At 36.3% G+C, this 17002-nt stretch overlaps 2 protein-coding genes and 1 pseudogene across 5 annotated transcripts; 1 reads left to right on the forward strand and 2 right to left on the reverse strand.

Annotated features, from left to right (window-relative positions):
- Positions 1 to 38: 38 nt before the first annotated feature.
- Positions 39 to 6461, reverse strand: LOC120344585 (agmatinase, mitochondrial-like). 2 transcript variants are annotated; one of them, XM_039413881.2, is made up of 11 exons: positions 6262 to 6461; positions 5897 to 6028; positions 5717 to 5825; positions 5161 to 5248; positions 3838 to 3952; positions 3711 to 3759; positions 3248 to 3446; positions 2865 to 2965; positions 1005 to 1168; positions 500 to 586; positions 39 to 215 (listed from the first exon to the last, which is right to left on the reverse strand). In XM_039413881.2, the coding sequence occupies exons 1-10, from the start codon at positions 6293 to 6295 to the stop codon at positions 510 to 512; spliced, it is 1068 nt and encodes a 355-aa protein (XP_039269815.2). In that variant the 5' UTR covers positions 6296 to 6461; the 3' UTR covers positions 39 to 215; positions 500 to 509. The 2 variants fall into 2 exon arrangements, with proteins under 2 accessions (XP_039269815.2, XP_039269814.2); XM_039413880.2 differs by lacking the exon at positions 39 to 215 and having other exon boundaries at positions 403 to 586; positions 6262 to 6458.
- A 3228-nt stretch (positions 6462 to 9689) lies between these two features.
- On the reverse strand, positions 9690 to 10972 carry LOC120344584 (selenide, water dikinase 1-like; annotated as a pseudogene).
- A 1612-nt stretch (positions 10973 to 12584) lies between these two features.
- Positions 12585 to 15826, forward strand: LOC144422891 (uncharacterized). 3 transcript variants are annotated; one of them, XM_078112851.1, is made up of 5 exons: positions 12585 to 12735; positions 12891 to 13014; positions 13848 to 13885; positions 14214 to 14473; positions 15326 to 15826. In XM_078112851.1, the coding sequence occupies exons 2-4, from the start codon at positions 12962 to 12964 to the stop codon at positions 14459 to 14461; spliced, it is 339 nt and encodes a 112-aa protein (XP_077968977.1). In that variant the 5' UTR covers positions 12585 to 12735; positions 12891 to 12961; the 3' UTR covers positions 14462 to 14473; positions 15326 to 15826. The 3 variants fall into 3 exon arrangements, with proteins under 3 accessions (XP_077968977.1, XP_077968976.1, XP_077968978.1); XM_078112850.1 differs by having other exon boundaries at positions 12590 to 12735; positions 14214 to 14478; XM_078112852.1 differs by lacking the exon at positions 12891 to 13014 and having other exon boundaries at positions 12653 to 12735; positions 14214 to 14478.
- Positions 15827 to 17002: the final 1176 nt, after the last annotated feature.

Here is a 17002-nt window from a genome sequence, read left to right on the forward strand (position 1 = left end):
AAAAATATTATTCATGTGATTTGTGAATCTATTTGCGCATGGGCTGGCTCCATTTGCCAATAATTTCCCGGCGTTGAAGGTACCCGTACCCCACTTTCCAGAAGTGGTTCGTTTAATGGTCCTACTGTGGAAAGAAGACTGATGATCGCAATTGGTTCTCGCTGGGCGCTGCTTGACGATAACATTGCATCACCGGCATCTGTTTGTCTTTAGTTCTAGATTTAAGAATGTACCTTCAAGTTGAATTTAGTCAACCCCTTTTTTTGCTGAATTAAAAAAAAAAAAACGTCGCCCGTAGCTGCTGCAGTAACAAAATGAAGTCTGCAAATACACGACTTATGACGTCAGTTTATATTTATGTTGGGAGTTTCCCCACTAAAAGCGACTATTTTGAAGTATAGACACAGTAAAATTGTATTTTTATTTTTTTCTACAAATTATAGATTTCAATCATTCTATTGTCATTCAAAATCAGCCTTGTAAAGCAGAATACACATCCCACTGGCTTATTAATCGTAATATTTTACTCCGGGCAGCACGCAGAGCATCTCAAACAAAAGGTTCGCGCCCGTAAGCGCTGTGGTACCTGTTAAAGAAGGAAGCCGTTATGAACTTTCGTGAGAAAGTGTTGGAACAAATGATAGCAGGCCTACTACATTTTGGTACGCTTGAAAAAAGACTCGGGCTTGTTTTGCACTTGAAATCCGTTACTCCCATAGTGTATGTACCAGTTAAGGATTAGGCCATCATTTTTTTCCGATTTTCCCTATTTTAGTTCTATTACGAGTTCGTGGACTGTCTGTGTTAGCCATGTGAATACATCCCCTGCCCATAGGTTTCAGTCCCTTTATACAACTAGATGTAAAGCAGGCAAACAAAATTAGTTACCTCTATATTGGTACATATATTCTGGAGCGCCGGAAATTCAATATTAGGGGTTGTAAAATGGATAAACATCAATGCAAATAATAATCCACAAGTTTCATGTAAATATAAATAAATACCCGTCGTGTCATATGGCGGAGAAACCTCGACTAGATCCCCGCCCACAATATTGAGTCCCCGGCATCCTTGAATAATTTCCATTCCTTGAAATGAAGTCAGGCCACCTATCTCTGGAGTTCCAGTACCGGGTGCATAACATGGATCCAGTCCATCGATGTCAAAACTGAAAAGTTTGCAAAAACAAGTTTCCTTGAATAGAGCAGAAAGTTGTCGTTTTCAAGACAATCACTAGAACAGGGGTCATCAACGCGTCGCCCGCGGGCATTAAGTCGCCCGTAAAGACTACCGTACGTGTGTCGCCCGCAGATCTGTTCTAAAATGAGCTCAATAACGGAGCTTGATATGAGTAAGCTATATCAATTAATTTTAGTCCTGGTATTCTTGTATAAATCATACTTATATGGGAACTGGAAATGACACTTTAATTATTGTAACGATTAACCTGATTTGTATTTGACCTCCTGATTTGTAATGTGGCGGGTGATTTAATCGGTTCCAATTACGACATCACACACATGTCTCCTCCCACGAACTCGGGATTTTTCTCGCCCGTTGATTTGTGGAGCAGCAATAATACAATTATTAAACCCGAAGAATGAGGACAGGAAAACGAAAGAAAACCTACCATTTTTGCGATGAATGGGAGATGGAGTTTTTTGTCACCGCGAAAACAGCCTGCGTGTGTCTCATTTGCGGGGTGATTGTAGCGACGGCAAAGCTGCACAATGTGGAGAGTCATTTCACATCATTTCACAAAGCTTGTGATTTAAAGCAAACAGCAAACCTATTTTACGAGACCAGTGTTTGGTTCAACCTATCTTCGTGAACCAACATTTTTTGACATGAACTTAACCAAGAACAAACACGGAACACGCCTCACTGATCAAAATCTGCAACACGCGATCAGTGTCAAGTTACACGGAACAGCACACTGGGGAGAGCATGCAAAGTTTACCACTAACCGACGAGGAAATAGACTAGATTTGTTTGATTCTGGTTTGCTCCTGATTGAAAATAAGATATTCGTAATTTGTTGAATGTAACATTTGATAGTACAACTGTTAAGTTCATTTTATCTCGTGCAGGGTGTTTGTAAAAAATGCAGGGACGTTGTGGTTTCCTAAGATATTATAGTAGTGATCCATTTAAAATCAATTTGAAAAACCTTCAATTTGGAAATGTAAGTGTCATTGATAGTAATTTATTTGCTGTATTGTAATAATCGTTTAGAATTTCCTAAAAATCTCAAACTTTATCAGTGTCTCTACTTGACTAAATACCCGTAATTAGCAATAGTACAAGCTTAATTGAGCAAATTGACTTTGTGCATTGAACTGGTAGCCCTCACCTTAATCGATACCCAGAAAATAGCCTTCAGCTTCAGAAAGCTGGTGACACCTGCACTAGAATATGTCATGTGTGTGTGATTATGCTTAGCTGCATAGTCTCATAAATTCGATACCATACAAAAAACTTTGTGGACCTTTTTACTCTATTATTTCTTTTAGGAACTTACTATACTATATAATTGAGCCCCCGTATCGCTTGTCAGCCACCAAATAAAATATATATAGATGATAAAACAGCTGATCCGTCATGTACGCCATTTTTTGTTATCCTAGAGACGCGGAGCTTGGAAAATCGAACGAAAGAATGCGACGCCGTTTCGCAAGCACATTTGCAAGCACTCTGCCTGACAAGGGAAACAATCTCCAAGCTTACATATTTCAACTGCGATATTTACATTCAAATAATATACTACATCCACGTTCAATCGATCAGTTGTTTAGCAAGAATTCGTGGGTAGTCCACAAAAATAAACAAGGTGTACCTAAAGTTTATGATGATCGAAAACTCACCTAATATATGTTGGTGTATCACCAATGGTTTCACGAACTTCCGCCATCAAAGGCGCCATCGATTTGAACCAGCATTCTTTGGCGGTAACAACTCTAAAACCCTATTGAAAGACATACCTAGAAGTTAAAATACTACGCTATTTCCTGAACAGAATGTTTATGTATCTTCATGTCGCCAATTTTAAAAATTCGATCGATCAAATTGAGCTACGTTTTTGACACACCAAATGCCTGTATAAATGGCGATAATCACATATTACAGTAAGATGAAAACCTCCTCCAAATTTAAGATTGGCTACGCTCTTGTTCTGGACCTCTTTTGTCAGCAAGACAACAAAGCTGTCAATTACATTCAATATAGGAAAAAATAAGTGTAAAATCACCTTTCTTATCTGGTAAGCATGCTCATTGACAGCATTCCCTGCGGATCCACGAAGACCGATTTGTACAACCTTTTTGCAGTCTAAAAGATTTTCTTCGATCGCTCGTCGAAAAGGTGTCCCATGAGTAATTTTTTCTCCGCTGTAAGCATCTCCTACATCGGAATGAGCGTCAATGTGAACCATTGCAACAGGGCCATACCTTCAAAATGAATGGAACATGGAACAAAATATTCAAAATTAAGAATTTTTTATAGCGTAACCCAAATTCCCCAGGCAAAAAAATACACAATGCTGGGTGTTATCTCCTCTTCTGTTTTTCCTTATCATTATATTGTTATACATTCCCGGATATGGTTTGAAGCAAAAATTTCTGCTCATTGACTAACCACGGAGTCACGGACCCACAACAATTGATTGCAAATAATATTTTAAGCAATTCTGAATACTCAAAATAAATACTCACTTAGAAGCCATCGCCTGTAAGATCGGATAAGATATTGTGTGATCTCCCCCTGAAAAAAGAAACGATTTAAATGATTTAAATAAATCTATTAAAAATCACAAGAGATTGATGTTTGTTTTGAAAGTACCTAATGTCAGAGGTATGCATCCATCTTTGATAATTTGTTTATATTTTTCTCTGATCATATCGCAACAGGCTTTCAAATTATATAGATTTACTTTTACGTCGCCGACATCCGCAACCTGCAAAATATTACAATATTATCAATGGTGATTCAATAGTTCTGCTGCACACTAACACGAATGTATTTCTGTAACGTTTCGTCTGACCAAAGTCCGACTTCCTCAGACAAACATTTATCAAACTGCAACAATGGAGAAACAGGAAGGCGTCTAAAATATCGGGTAACAGAACATATTACATGTATTAAATCGAAAAACAAAAACGTCGGTGCTCACTTCAACCAACCTAGAATTCACTGAACAACTTTAGCGAAATATGAATTTAAAAACTATTTCAAGACCATATCTACCGAAAAACTAAAGAATCGTATTTCATTCACCTACTTAGGACGGATGAACCACAAGGAATGAACATTAAATAAGTTTAGGGCATTATGAAATATTTAATACACGGGTTGAATTAATTTTTGTGCTGGTAATTAGACAATCACCGATTTTATTGATTCTTTACCGTGCGTAACTCACATTGTTATGTTGCTATGACACTCATTGTATAAATGTGCATGCAATTTGTCTTCTTGTCAAACGAAACGTTACAGAACTATATTTGTGTTAGTGTGCAGCAAGACTCTTGAATCACTCAGGATAGTTATCTTTACTCTTGAAGCACCCTTGAATTATATGCATACGGATCCACCGGCACGAAAGCATAGAAGACAGATAAGTCTCGTAGAAACCCAATCAATAGCCCAAGTATCAATGGTACCATAAATTTGTATATGAACTGAAAACGGGCTCAATTCAAAATTTACTGGCATACAAATTTGGTTGAAAAAGTATGCGTCGTGCTCCAAATATACATGTTCCGCTAATAATCAAATTTAGAATAAAGTTTGCAACTCAACTCGACAAAAGCCATACCAATCATGCACGGCGTCTTCCGGCACCGTAAATTGCGTCCCCACGCTCTTTCCCTGAAATACTGTTCTCAAACTTGTACGAATACGTAGAATATCATGAGCAACATCATTTCGAATTTCTATCATACGCATCGCTCACGAACGAAGGGGAGTGAAGCTGTGAGCCAGAGAGCATCGTCCCATACGTATACCTCGAAATGCATTATTAGATTAAGCCACTTTGAATAAGACGAAACGTTTTCATTTCAATACCCATTGCAGTCTTAATTAAATCTATCTTAGAGTACCTTTCGTTTTTTTTTCATCCAGAACCCGGTGTTTTAACAATTATATATACTAATCACTTACCCGAAGAGATGAAAATGGATCTGCGCCCGTTTCACTGTTGTATTTTCTGATAATTGCAGACTCTATTCTGATATATCGTGGGCCGAATCTAAACCCAATAATAGTTGATTTAAACAATGAAGCAGAAATAAAATTTGAGGGGGGTTTGTCATGAATCAGAAAATATTATTAAATCGTATATTATATATATATGTAGCATTAAGTCAGACGAACCAAAACATCGAGAAAAATGGGTAGACCCAAACTCCCAAGTGGGACAAGTGAGGCGAGTGGGACACGTGCGACAAGTGGTACACGACATTTTTGAGACACCTCATGAATTTCATTGAAAACGAACACAAATAAAACAGGTGGCGTAGTATGCATAACCGGAAAACCCATATAATTCGATATGTATATCACCTGACTGCATATGCATATATGATATAACGTTACCATGAAAAAGCATATTGGGTTCTTATTTCTATAACTTTCTATCAGGTATTGTACATATGAACTGACAAACAACTAACCGAATTAATATTGTGTCTTTATACACAATGCTGTAACTACTAACCTCGTTCCAGATCTATTTGTTGTTCCTATGTCAATCGGGATTCCAATAAAACAAGCATCAAGTTCATCTGTATTTTCAATTACTGGTAAGCGCATCATGCTAGCAATACCTTTGGCAAAATATTCATTATGTGCATGTGTGTATGACTGTTTAAACTCTAAAGAAAGATGAAGACCTTACCTCCAGGTCGAGCCATGTCGCTCGCCGATGGGGGTTCGTTGAATTTTTTATTTCGCATTCCTAATGACAAGTATCGAACATTGTTGGATTTTATTTTTGTTGCTTTCAACAAGTGTTCGCATATTTTCATACCTATAAAATAGTCATTGCATGAATGCTGTTAGTAGAATATAATCATATCGTTCTTTGAATATATAATATCACATACATATTCGCTAAGACCATTGTATTTATGTAGGAAGGCTATCATTAATGGTAATGCAATACCATAGCCGTAGACGACAGCACATGCTTTGTTATTGTCATAACATAATTATTCTCATCAAATATATGTCAAAATAATGGGTATTTTAATTGATACTTACTGCCAATTCGAATCCTTGTATTCCTCAGAAGCATACTTCAACAATGTCCCTGACACAAGCTAGTAAATTGACAACCTAATAATAAAAACATGAAGGACTAAAACTAAGTGAAAACCGAGTGTCAGAAAATCACAAAGCGGCGAAGAGGATAACTTTCCGACTGTCGTGGTTTTCTCTTGTGTTACTACTATTTGGCTTAGTTTTCCGACAAATACCCCCGTTTCCCAATTCCATACTCACGATTCCTTCCTAAACCGAACGTTTCTGACATCTACGTGAAACCAAACATTCGCGTCCGTCTATTCTAAAGATAGAAATTGTATGCGCGACAATGATTACATAATCGTCCGCGTGCAAACACTTGGTTTGCCACTTGCAGAGCAGAATGTGTTCACAAGAAACCGCAACCTGCTAAAGTATGTTTCAACTCACATTATCCTTCAGCCTTGTTTACCTCTGCAATATCAGGAATGCTGTACGTCGTCGCCCTTCAACCGGGTGTATGGCGCACGCCAAAGTGTAACAAGGGAGCGATGACCAAATGTATGGACACGAAAACCAAAAGCAATGTAGTTCGGGTATGCAATCTATCACAGTAGACTACCGGTACCGCAGTCTTTACGACTTCGCTTCACCATTAACACGAACGTGAAACCGCCACTAGTTGTATACAAGCGTAGTTTACAATTTTGATGACATCATTGCATAAATATGCTACTGAAGTCGGTCGCAGTTACTTATCATATGCATTCGTATTATATGATATCCCGTTGGAGAGATAATAATCCCATCTCCCAAGCTTATGTTATTGCGAACATTTAAATGCTGTTACCCGCTTTTATTTTAGAATTGTGTTGTAGCGAATGTGGAATATAACTAAGGATTTCAATGTTATTAAACCCCTTCGTATTAATAGCATGTTGAATTCAATGAATTCCCTGTGTAGAGCTCTCTTTGTATCGACCTATCCGTGACGCGTTGCCGGCCTTCATTCGAGAGTTATAGTGCTTTTATTCTAGTCGCTCAGATTATCTAGTATTTGAAACTTTTTGCTGCTGCGGCCTGACCTGACAATTCGAAATTTCATAACATCATACAGCACTTGTATTTGCCAGAATATATAGAAAAGTCGTTACGAACAGAGGCTCGAAATTTTTCGATGCTGTAGTTTGTGTAGTAAATGACACTGGCTGCAACCTTACTTCCCACGGTGACTCTTGGCGCAGAGCCTTGATTAAAACTAAATTGTGGAGCGCGGGCTCTGTCCACATGGTTGTACGGATAGATCAACACCAAATACTCTTGACGTCGACGACAAAAGTTCCCCTGCACTCCTGCAGTATGCGGTTCACTGACGTCACTTCTACGAACTTATTGTGGTGTATTGATACGATATTCAATAAATATATCTCTAGCACCAACTATATATTGTCCATAGCGAAATGATCTAGCTGTACTATTGGCGGTTACAATGACTACTCGTTACAAGAGATGTACCCATGTATCGATATCGGTATTTGTATAGGTATCGGCTAAAATAAACCGGTATTTTTCGATATATATATTCAGTTCGTTGTTCTGATCTAGAATGTTTAAAAATCTAAATGTGTATACGGTTCTTTAAATCCTTTTTTATTGCGCATAGAGATCATGTTCCAGGCTTGCGAACAGGAATTGCAATGTCACGTGTTCTGGTGCCATGACGTTCATTACACGTGGGGATATTTTTGATGTTTTTATATTCAAGTTATTACTTACTTATAACCACAATTTTGTAGGTAACGCAGATTTTACACTTTTTCTTGCATGTTTATAGCTATTTATCCTCCCATCTATTGCTACTAAATTAGGTATTTTTGCTTAATATTAACGTTCTGAACAATACATAATAATTACGAAGAAAAATACCAATAAAATATTACAGTGGATTTACCGCTAGGTACAAAATACAAAATATGACATCACAATGTCACGAAACCGCCCTACGCCTCTCTATGTATAGGTTTAATAGAATGGGTAACAACATTCATACATTTCACTATATATAGTACACAACCCGCCGCGAGCTTTCTTATCGAACACCGCGATTCCTAACGCCTATGCACAACGAAACGTCTACAGAAATTACCATAATTTACTTAATGAAAGTGCTGAGTCCCGTGCTTACATAGCCTATGACTGAATTACTAAGCAATCTACGAAATCTATTTTAATAAACCGTTAGTAGTAGTCTAGTGACGTCACTTATGGATCTGAATCTTAGATATGAATTTTTCATGTTCTGGAATACCCGTTCTTCGATCTGAAATGATGATAACTGTATATATATAGTTCGCATACAACTATTTTATCTCGACGTCTCTTGCACTATCCAAATATCGGTATCTGGATAACGGCAATATCATTTTTTTGGATATCGGCTTTTTTCGTTGGTGAAGCTTCGGTCGTTGGTACATCTCTACTTGTTACATTCATCTACTGATTTTACTGCGACATTGCTAGCATTCAGTAGGGTTTCAATTTTCATTCTTCAAAGGTTTTTAACACTGTCGGTTCCCACACTGTCTACCCTTGACACAATTGAAATGATCAATCGTTTTTATCTTTTGATTTTGCGTTACTACTGTACATGTAACATAACTTTGCATCACTATTAGTACTCTGCTTTATGTAACTGGCAGCGAGCTTTCTGCTTTCCGCAGTGAAGTCAAAGCTTCCTTCCTGCGGAAGCATCATAAAGCTGTCAGCTCCAAACTAAAGCAATTTGATCAAACTGCCATGTCAATTTCTGCTCAAACCGACTGAAGAAGTTTGATCAAATAAAGAATTATTTGAATGTATATGTCAAACACGTATCTGTATCAAAGCACAAGGTCACCGTCAACAGTAGTTCAAAACATATACTATCAGCATTTGTAGCAGGTTGCCCTGACAACTAACTTAAAATGATGTTCGTGATATTGGTTGAAAAACTAACATCGTTTTACAAATAAAAGTTGAATATTTCTATACGCTAAAAAGAGATGAATACAACAGATATTTATGATATTTTTAGGACGTATGGTCAAATCAAGGCGCCCCCAAGTATGTGCACTAAGATGGTGCACAACCTGAATCCTAACCTGGTACACATACTATGTTCGGGTTGTGCGACTTCTTGGTGCACATACTTCTGTGTGACTATGTAACGTAGAGTGAATTAAAAATATTAAATCATATTAATTAATGATTTATTCATGAACAGAGGTGATTCCCTAATTGTGTGAGACAACCAAGAGTGGGAATAATCGATACCTATTAACAACTTCACCGAGCTGGAGTGCACAATTCATTTTTTCTATACGTTTCAATCATTGGGTTCAAATTTGTTGGAGTCGGATTGAGGGGAAAAAGGATTTTTTTTTCTAACTTCGGTTTTTTATAAAAAATTTCCTAAACGCAGCAACATGCAAAATAAAAAAGTGGATGTCATTTGTTTCTCAATTATTAATAGCAGCAATCAGATGTTCTTTGTTAGACAGACCTTTTAAAATCTATATCAGTCAATCTCTAATATCACAGGTTTCTCAACGATTTTTGCAGTTTTTTCACCTTTTTCTACAGAACCAATTATCCACGCTTTATGGCCCTCAATGTTTTCAATCTCTATGCAATATTGTTCGGCTTCGTTACGGGGCAATGCAATAAGTAATCCACCAGATGTTTCAGCTGAATTTCCTTTATCCAAACCAAACTTTATTGGACTTGCCGCATTTACAGCGTACATTTTTCTTAGTATTGGCAAAGTGTGTATGACAAAAGTAACGTTTTTAAGTTGTTCCTTCGCTAAATTGTTTGCATGCCCAACAATTCCGAATCCTGTAACGTCAGTGGCAGCATGGGCCCCGTGTTTGTGCATCAACTGGGCAGCGATCTTGTTCAATCTCGACATATGTATCATGGCGGTGTTGTACGCCTTTTCTGCCTCTTCTTTTGTTATTATATCCTTTATTGTGTCCCAGTGCTGATTACCTTTGCCCATCCATTGATACGCGTTAACAGCGGGTTGGGTACCAAGTGGTTTAGTTAAAACCAGTAAATCCCCTTCAATTGCTTGATTTGGTACAATAAATTCATCTTTTTTGCATACTGATGTTGCTACACCACCAATCAGACACCAAGGATTGATTACAGTTTGACCTCCCGTGACGGAAGTACCGGCTTCAGTTGCCAAATCCTGGAAACCTTGTATCATCTGTGGTATTACAATATCTCTTTCTTTGTCAGTAAATTTTGAGCTCGTTCCTAAGAGCATCAACATATTGTCACATTCTAAAACACCCATTGCATATAAATCACTTAAAACATTTGCACAAGCTATTTTCCCCATTACATATGGGTCATGCACTAACGGATAGAAAAAATCTGTTGTTTGTAACAATGAAAAGTCTCCAAATCGTAAAGGTATAACACAAGCATCAAGTCCAATTCCAATAGTTGGTAATCCATTCTTTTGTACAGATTGGTCGTTGGTGAGTCCCTCAAGAAGTTTGAGCAGAGTCTTCTGAGGAACTTTACACCCTCATCCTTTTAATCCAGTATAATTGGTCAATCGAAATCCCTTGTCTAAACCATATTCTTCCGGATCCCAACTTTTTGATGTTGCCATTATTTTCTCAAATATATTTAGATTCTTAATTGAGTATTGAAAAGTTGCTGTCAATAATAATTCAATGTGAGAAATGTGTGTGTATACGAAGAAAAATCAACACAGATGCGAACTCTTTTCTGGGTATTTTGGTGAATAAACATTCAATTCTATCAATTTGAGAATTTTCGATTTTCCAGAAGCTGTTAGAGCCTCGACATTAGGAAAAACTGTTAGCGGAAAGTAGAGACAGATTAACGTAGGTTGGAGCTCCACCCCACATTCCACCCCCTTGTCTGAGGCATTCAATAATATTCGAACCCCCTTATCCGATTTTTTTCATACTTGACTGTTTTCAAACATATATATCATAATACATTCTGCGATAGTTCTACCGTATGGAACTTATCAAAACAGCCTTATTCAAAAGATATTTTCAAACTGCAGTAGGAAATAAATTAATACAATATTTCGATCAATTGGCTCCATAATTTTCAGGAAGTTGCCTATCAACACTCATCGAACAATTATAAAGATTGTCCTTATAGTCCGTCGATATCAAAAAACGCTTATAGTGCTTGTAATAAACAAACCATTGTTTTACGATAACTATTGTACTTTGTTGGTGCGATTAGATTTCAGTTCACCGCTCATATTTCGGACTGAATACACGACTGCCCGTTCTAATTACTTTCATATATATATATTATATCACCGCTGTGGTAGCTAGCAGATTCACTCTAAATTTGGACCAAGCTTGTAGAAACCTTCATATCAATAGCATATACCTCAAAGGTGCATTTTCTCCCAGTGAGCCGTTTGTTATGTGGTTCTTCAATTTATTACATATCTTCAGTATATTTGCTCGTTTTGTGAAACAACATATGTTACCAGCTATATAGCTATGTATACTTACAAGAATATGTGAAGAGACAAATGTCTGAAGAGTCAATATTTACAAAAAGCGATAAGTATCTCGAATAACCCTGAAAAAGTTGTATATATAGATATATATAATTACTAACTCTGGAGATAAAACGTTGAAATTAGTTTATTTTCCTTGTGTGACATATAATGGTTGCTGATTTGAAACATAATAATGCAATTTTACGTTGCGACGTTGTATTGAAAAACTCATGTGCATAACATGATATCATAGTGACTCTGTGTACACTTTTGTAACCAAATATTAAATATTATCGGATATATGAATAAACAATTATTAATTATCCAGTTACGATTTTTATTCGTCGAGGGGAATTCGACACTGAATTCTGTGATGTCAGGGTTCGGGTTAGCGAACGCGCGTTACTCAAAACATGGCGAGTGCTCTATCTACAGTGCTTAAAACGTGGCATGTGGTTTTTCCTCACGCCACACATTTTTTCACTAGTGACGAGGTTTTCTACAAAAGATCAGTGGGGTCATTGTCATATTGCACTTGAAACTAACATATTTTTACAGTCTTTTTTTTCGAATTTGATTTCAGTCGTGATAGAGGAAACAGCGAATCGGGAATAAATCTGATATCACTAGATTGACCAATATAATCAGTATCATTTTTGACAACACCCGCAACACTTCGAAACTTTTAATTAGCTCAAGTTGTTTTTGTTGTTGAAGCTCTCTGAATTCGGATTAAGAAAATAGGTCAATTCTTCAACACACATTGTTTGTTCTTAATTTGTCCTACTTGTCTTAGTGTAGTCAAACAACATCTGGAACATAATATGAGCTGCTTTTAAGCAGATAAATGAAGAAAACAGGGCAGATTCGGCAATATAATGGAACAATCTGGCATTGAGGAGACTTTTCTCGCCAAGTCCCAGTTTACAACGTTGAATGTGGTAGGTACTGATTTGTAATTTATTTAAAACCATTTACTTAAACTTACAGTCAACTTTTCGCAATATTATAAACCTATTATGCGTTTGCTGCAACTTGTCTTGTATTCAAATGTTCTTTTCATATTAATTATCTCTTTTTCGAAATAATATGTCAGAAAACTTCGTATATATACAATTAATGTGAGGCATAATCCAGTATTGGATATATCAGGAATATCAGGAAAATATGATGATAATCCGGCTCTTATTAATTTTCGTCGTGTTGCATGTTGTTCAAAGGTTAGTCTTAGTTAAAGTTGTATTTTATTATATATATAGAGAGTTTTTAATTCCTCAGAATTTATATACATGCAAACTATAGCAGGATGAGGGCCATGACTTATTCCATCGTTTCATATTCGGTACGATTATTTCACAAAGACATGGGTATGTTTGTTGTTCAAAAGACGCGGCTGTCTTTAATCTTGCACTATGAGACTCGCAATTGACTTTTAATGATTCGGACAATAATTCCTATGCTATTCATTTGAGTAAAGTCGATCAAATGTGAATTATTTCCAATTAACTTGTGTTTAGTAAAGTATATATACAAAAATATTTAGGTTATCAAAAAAATAATAGATAATGCAAATTCTATTCAATTCCCTAGTTAAAGATAATACATGGTGTCCATAAAATCCCTTCACAATTTCATTTTGTTTTGAAGTCAGTACTTAATATGTCTCAGCCAGGTATGTTGTTTTTTATTCAGTAATTGTGTAAGTATTTCCACTTCATTTAATACATCGGTGAAGGCCAAAACAATATATGATATCGATAAATTGTACCTTGCCTTGTCATTCAGTTATCCGAGAGCAGCTTTGCCCAAATCGACACTAACACTTACAGCACTACGTAACGCCTCCTTTGGTTTTCCATTCACCAATTGCTGCAACGCTGTATAGGCCTTCCCAGGCGTCGTGTCTTTAAATGGCTTTATGATTTCTCCAACAGTGTTAATCCCTTCTTTGCAATTTTGAAAGGTTTTAACACTTCATGGACATTAGTTATATTAGGATATTAGTTATGCTATCCAAATAAACTTGATATGTAACATGTCATCTTACATTTAGTGCTCCGATGGAAGAGAACAGACCGGGTCCTCCCGCAGGTAATATGCCTAAATTTTATTTTTATCGATATTCAATTTTACAGATGTAATCTTGGAAAGAGCGCGTTGCGCCTAGCTGACATTGGTTTATCATGAGAAACATTACTAAAATACATTTAGGTTTGTACAAAGCAAGCGTTTTACCAGGAGTAAATTGAATGCAAAAAAGACGCTGGAGTTGAATTATTTTTTTAATTTTTGGTTATAAATGTCTTTGTAACGATTTTTCGATATTCATTCGTATCCATTTGGTTTTAAATATTGCATCAAAAATAAAAAGTCTTTCCTATTTAAAAAAAAATCACAAACAAATAATTTTTTATAACAGAACTTCGAATTGACCTTGGCAAGAAACTTAGGGATTGGGGGGAAAAGGCTGTCAACTTCGGCAAAAAAACTTTCGAATTAGTCAAAGAAGGGATTAACACTGTTGGAGAAATCATAAAGCCATTTAAAGACACGACGCCTGGGAAGGCCTATACAGCGTTGCAGCAATTGGTGAATGGAAAACCAAAGGAGGCGTTACGTAGTGCTGTAAGTGTTAGTGTCGATTTGGGCAAAGCTGCTCTCGGATAACTGAATGACAAGGCAAGGTAAATTATTTTACGATTTTTCCATTCTGAATTTTATTGTTACCGTTCCAGCTGTTCTATCATTGAAGGTGGTACAGCAAATCTATGTTCATCCATTCATAGCAAAAACAAAAATTGAACAGCTTAGAAAAGTTTTGCATACTGAAGTTATCAAAAAAGAACCTAAACACGTGAATTAATTTTTTTTTAAAATTACAACAAATATTTATTATGAACGACACACAACAACAAGTCACAAAGCATGCAAATTTAAAAACCAGTTACTATCCAGGTAACAAATAGGCAGCAGAAAAATTGCTTTTTTCTCGAATCATTTATCAAATTAATTTCAATAACTAAATTAAATACAATGCACTGTCTCCTGTGTCTTGAATTGTTGCTCCGAAGGAGTTCAACTTCGAACTTTTGTAATCCTTTATTATCAATCAACACGTGGATACCCAATGTTTTAAGTCTCCATGTAAGACAGTCTAACGAAATATAATCCTAGATTGATAGAATTTACTTTGTATGTCTAACTAAAATATGATGTAGAAGCATCACCATTATGTCACTTAGTCCAACCCGAGTCCAATTAACTCTTGTTGCTAATCGCATTACTTGAGTACAATGCCTGACTGCTCTATATAGTATAGAGGCTTATTCTATTCCCATATCGTTAGCTTAGCAAATCCCATTTCCATGAGTATTCCTGTACAATGTTAATACACAATTCTTCCAATATGATCCTGTATCTTTTCTGGCAAACTTCGATTTATATCGCTGCCCCACTAGGCATATCACTGCTGGCTAATTCAATTCAAATGTGCAAAGATCGTTGATGTATTGAGTTTTTGTTAAATTGCAGATGACAGAAGACGACAGGAAAATCAAATTGAAACTGACGATGCAGGAACCACTTCCAACAATTTTTAATACTTATTTCTGTGTACGGCATTCATACGTCGCTAAGTGACAAAATAGAAAGCTAACTGTAATACCACTTGAAACGTGATTTCGCGACTTTTGGCTAGTGACTTTAGGAATAAAAATTACTGTGGGTGTATGAGTTTCGATGTATTCAATGGGCTTTTGCATTATATCAATTATGGGTTTTCTGTCTATTCTTGTAGCGGGTCAAATACCAAGTTTTTATACTACAACTAGACGTTAAAAATAAATGAGTTGTTTCGTGATCAAAACAAATTTTTAAACCGGTACGTTTTCCAAACAAATTACTTTCGAAGAATTCACATTTTTTTGCATTTGCACTTTTGCTGATATGACTTCAGTTTGTTTTTTTGCACCTTGTATAAACATAAAAAAAAAACAAATGTAATTTCCATGTAAATAAATCAAGTTAAAATAGTTTTCATTGTTTTCAGTTATCGTGAACATGGAATATTTTAACGTAGCAAAATGTATAGTAAATGTTACCATAACTATCAGTAAAGGTTACGCGAGACTAACTCCCAATCCTTCCTCAATGCCTTTCCACTAGAAGATCCATATGCGTATAATGCAAGGATGCTGTAGCTAAAAAAAAATACCATATATTGCAATTCAAGAGTCCTGCTGCACACTAATACAAATGTATTTCTGAAACGTTCCGTCTGACCAAAATTCCGCCTGACCTCATGTAGACAAGCATTTTTTCTTCTGTGTGTCATGCAGCAGGAGTCTTGAATTGCATAGAATTTTAACATAGGTGTTATTTGGTGAATTTTGAATGTAAAACTATTTTACTAATTCAATTGCGTGCTAATCGAAACGGAAGGGGCGTTGTTGACTCCAAAGCGCTGGTGTAAAAGTACTAAGTTTAAATACCAAAACAATAAAGAAAATTGGTTATATTGTCATATATTGAAATCGTGGCGATGAGAATACAATTGTAAGGGTGTTAACGGGACTGTGTCATAGTTTGGCATTTTACTCTGAAGTTGTGTTATATACTCCCGGGAGTCAAAATTCTGATCTTTCACCGAAAGCGAAGGAAACGAAGTCTATTGAGCGTGCTCAACAGTCTATCAATAGAGAATTGCATACACCACAGCCCTTTTGGTTAAGAAATTTGATGAAAGTATATAACAGAACTAAGGATACTTATATCTGAGAAAGTTACCGGCGAGCACTCAAAATTTAAACATTCTGTTTTTTTTACATGGTCTTGACATATTATGTTCACTAACGTATCTTCTAAATTCATACTGCTGTATTCTAATTATATCTACTTGTAGTCAGATTGCGCCTAATGTCATCGTGGCCAAAACCAGCCTGAAGCACGCTGTTTTAGTTTAGCGTGACGTTTTAGAACTGAATGTTCGCCATTACCATTCCAAAACGAAGGCCCAGGCCATCTTACTGCGTAATCATTACATCTTTAGTTCATTACACTGTAATGAACTTGTAAGTTCGAAAATTGGCATTATCTTCTATCAATGGGGATTTCCCTAAAGTGAAACGACAAATGGAAAATTCCAGCTGTCCACATATGTTGCAATCGACTCTCGCTGGACAAGTCTAATCTTGCCTCGCTCTCACGTGA

This window comes from Styela clava, chromosome 5 (genome assembly GCF_964204865.1).
Source record: "Styela clava chromosome 5, kaStyClav1.hap1.2, whole genome shotgun sequence".
Lineage (NCBI taxonomy): Eukaryota > Metazoa > Chordata > Ascidiacea > Stolidobranchia > Styelidae > Styela > Styela clava.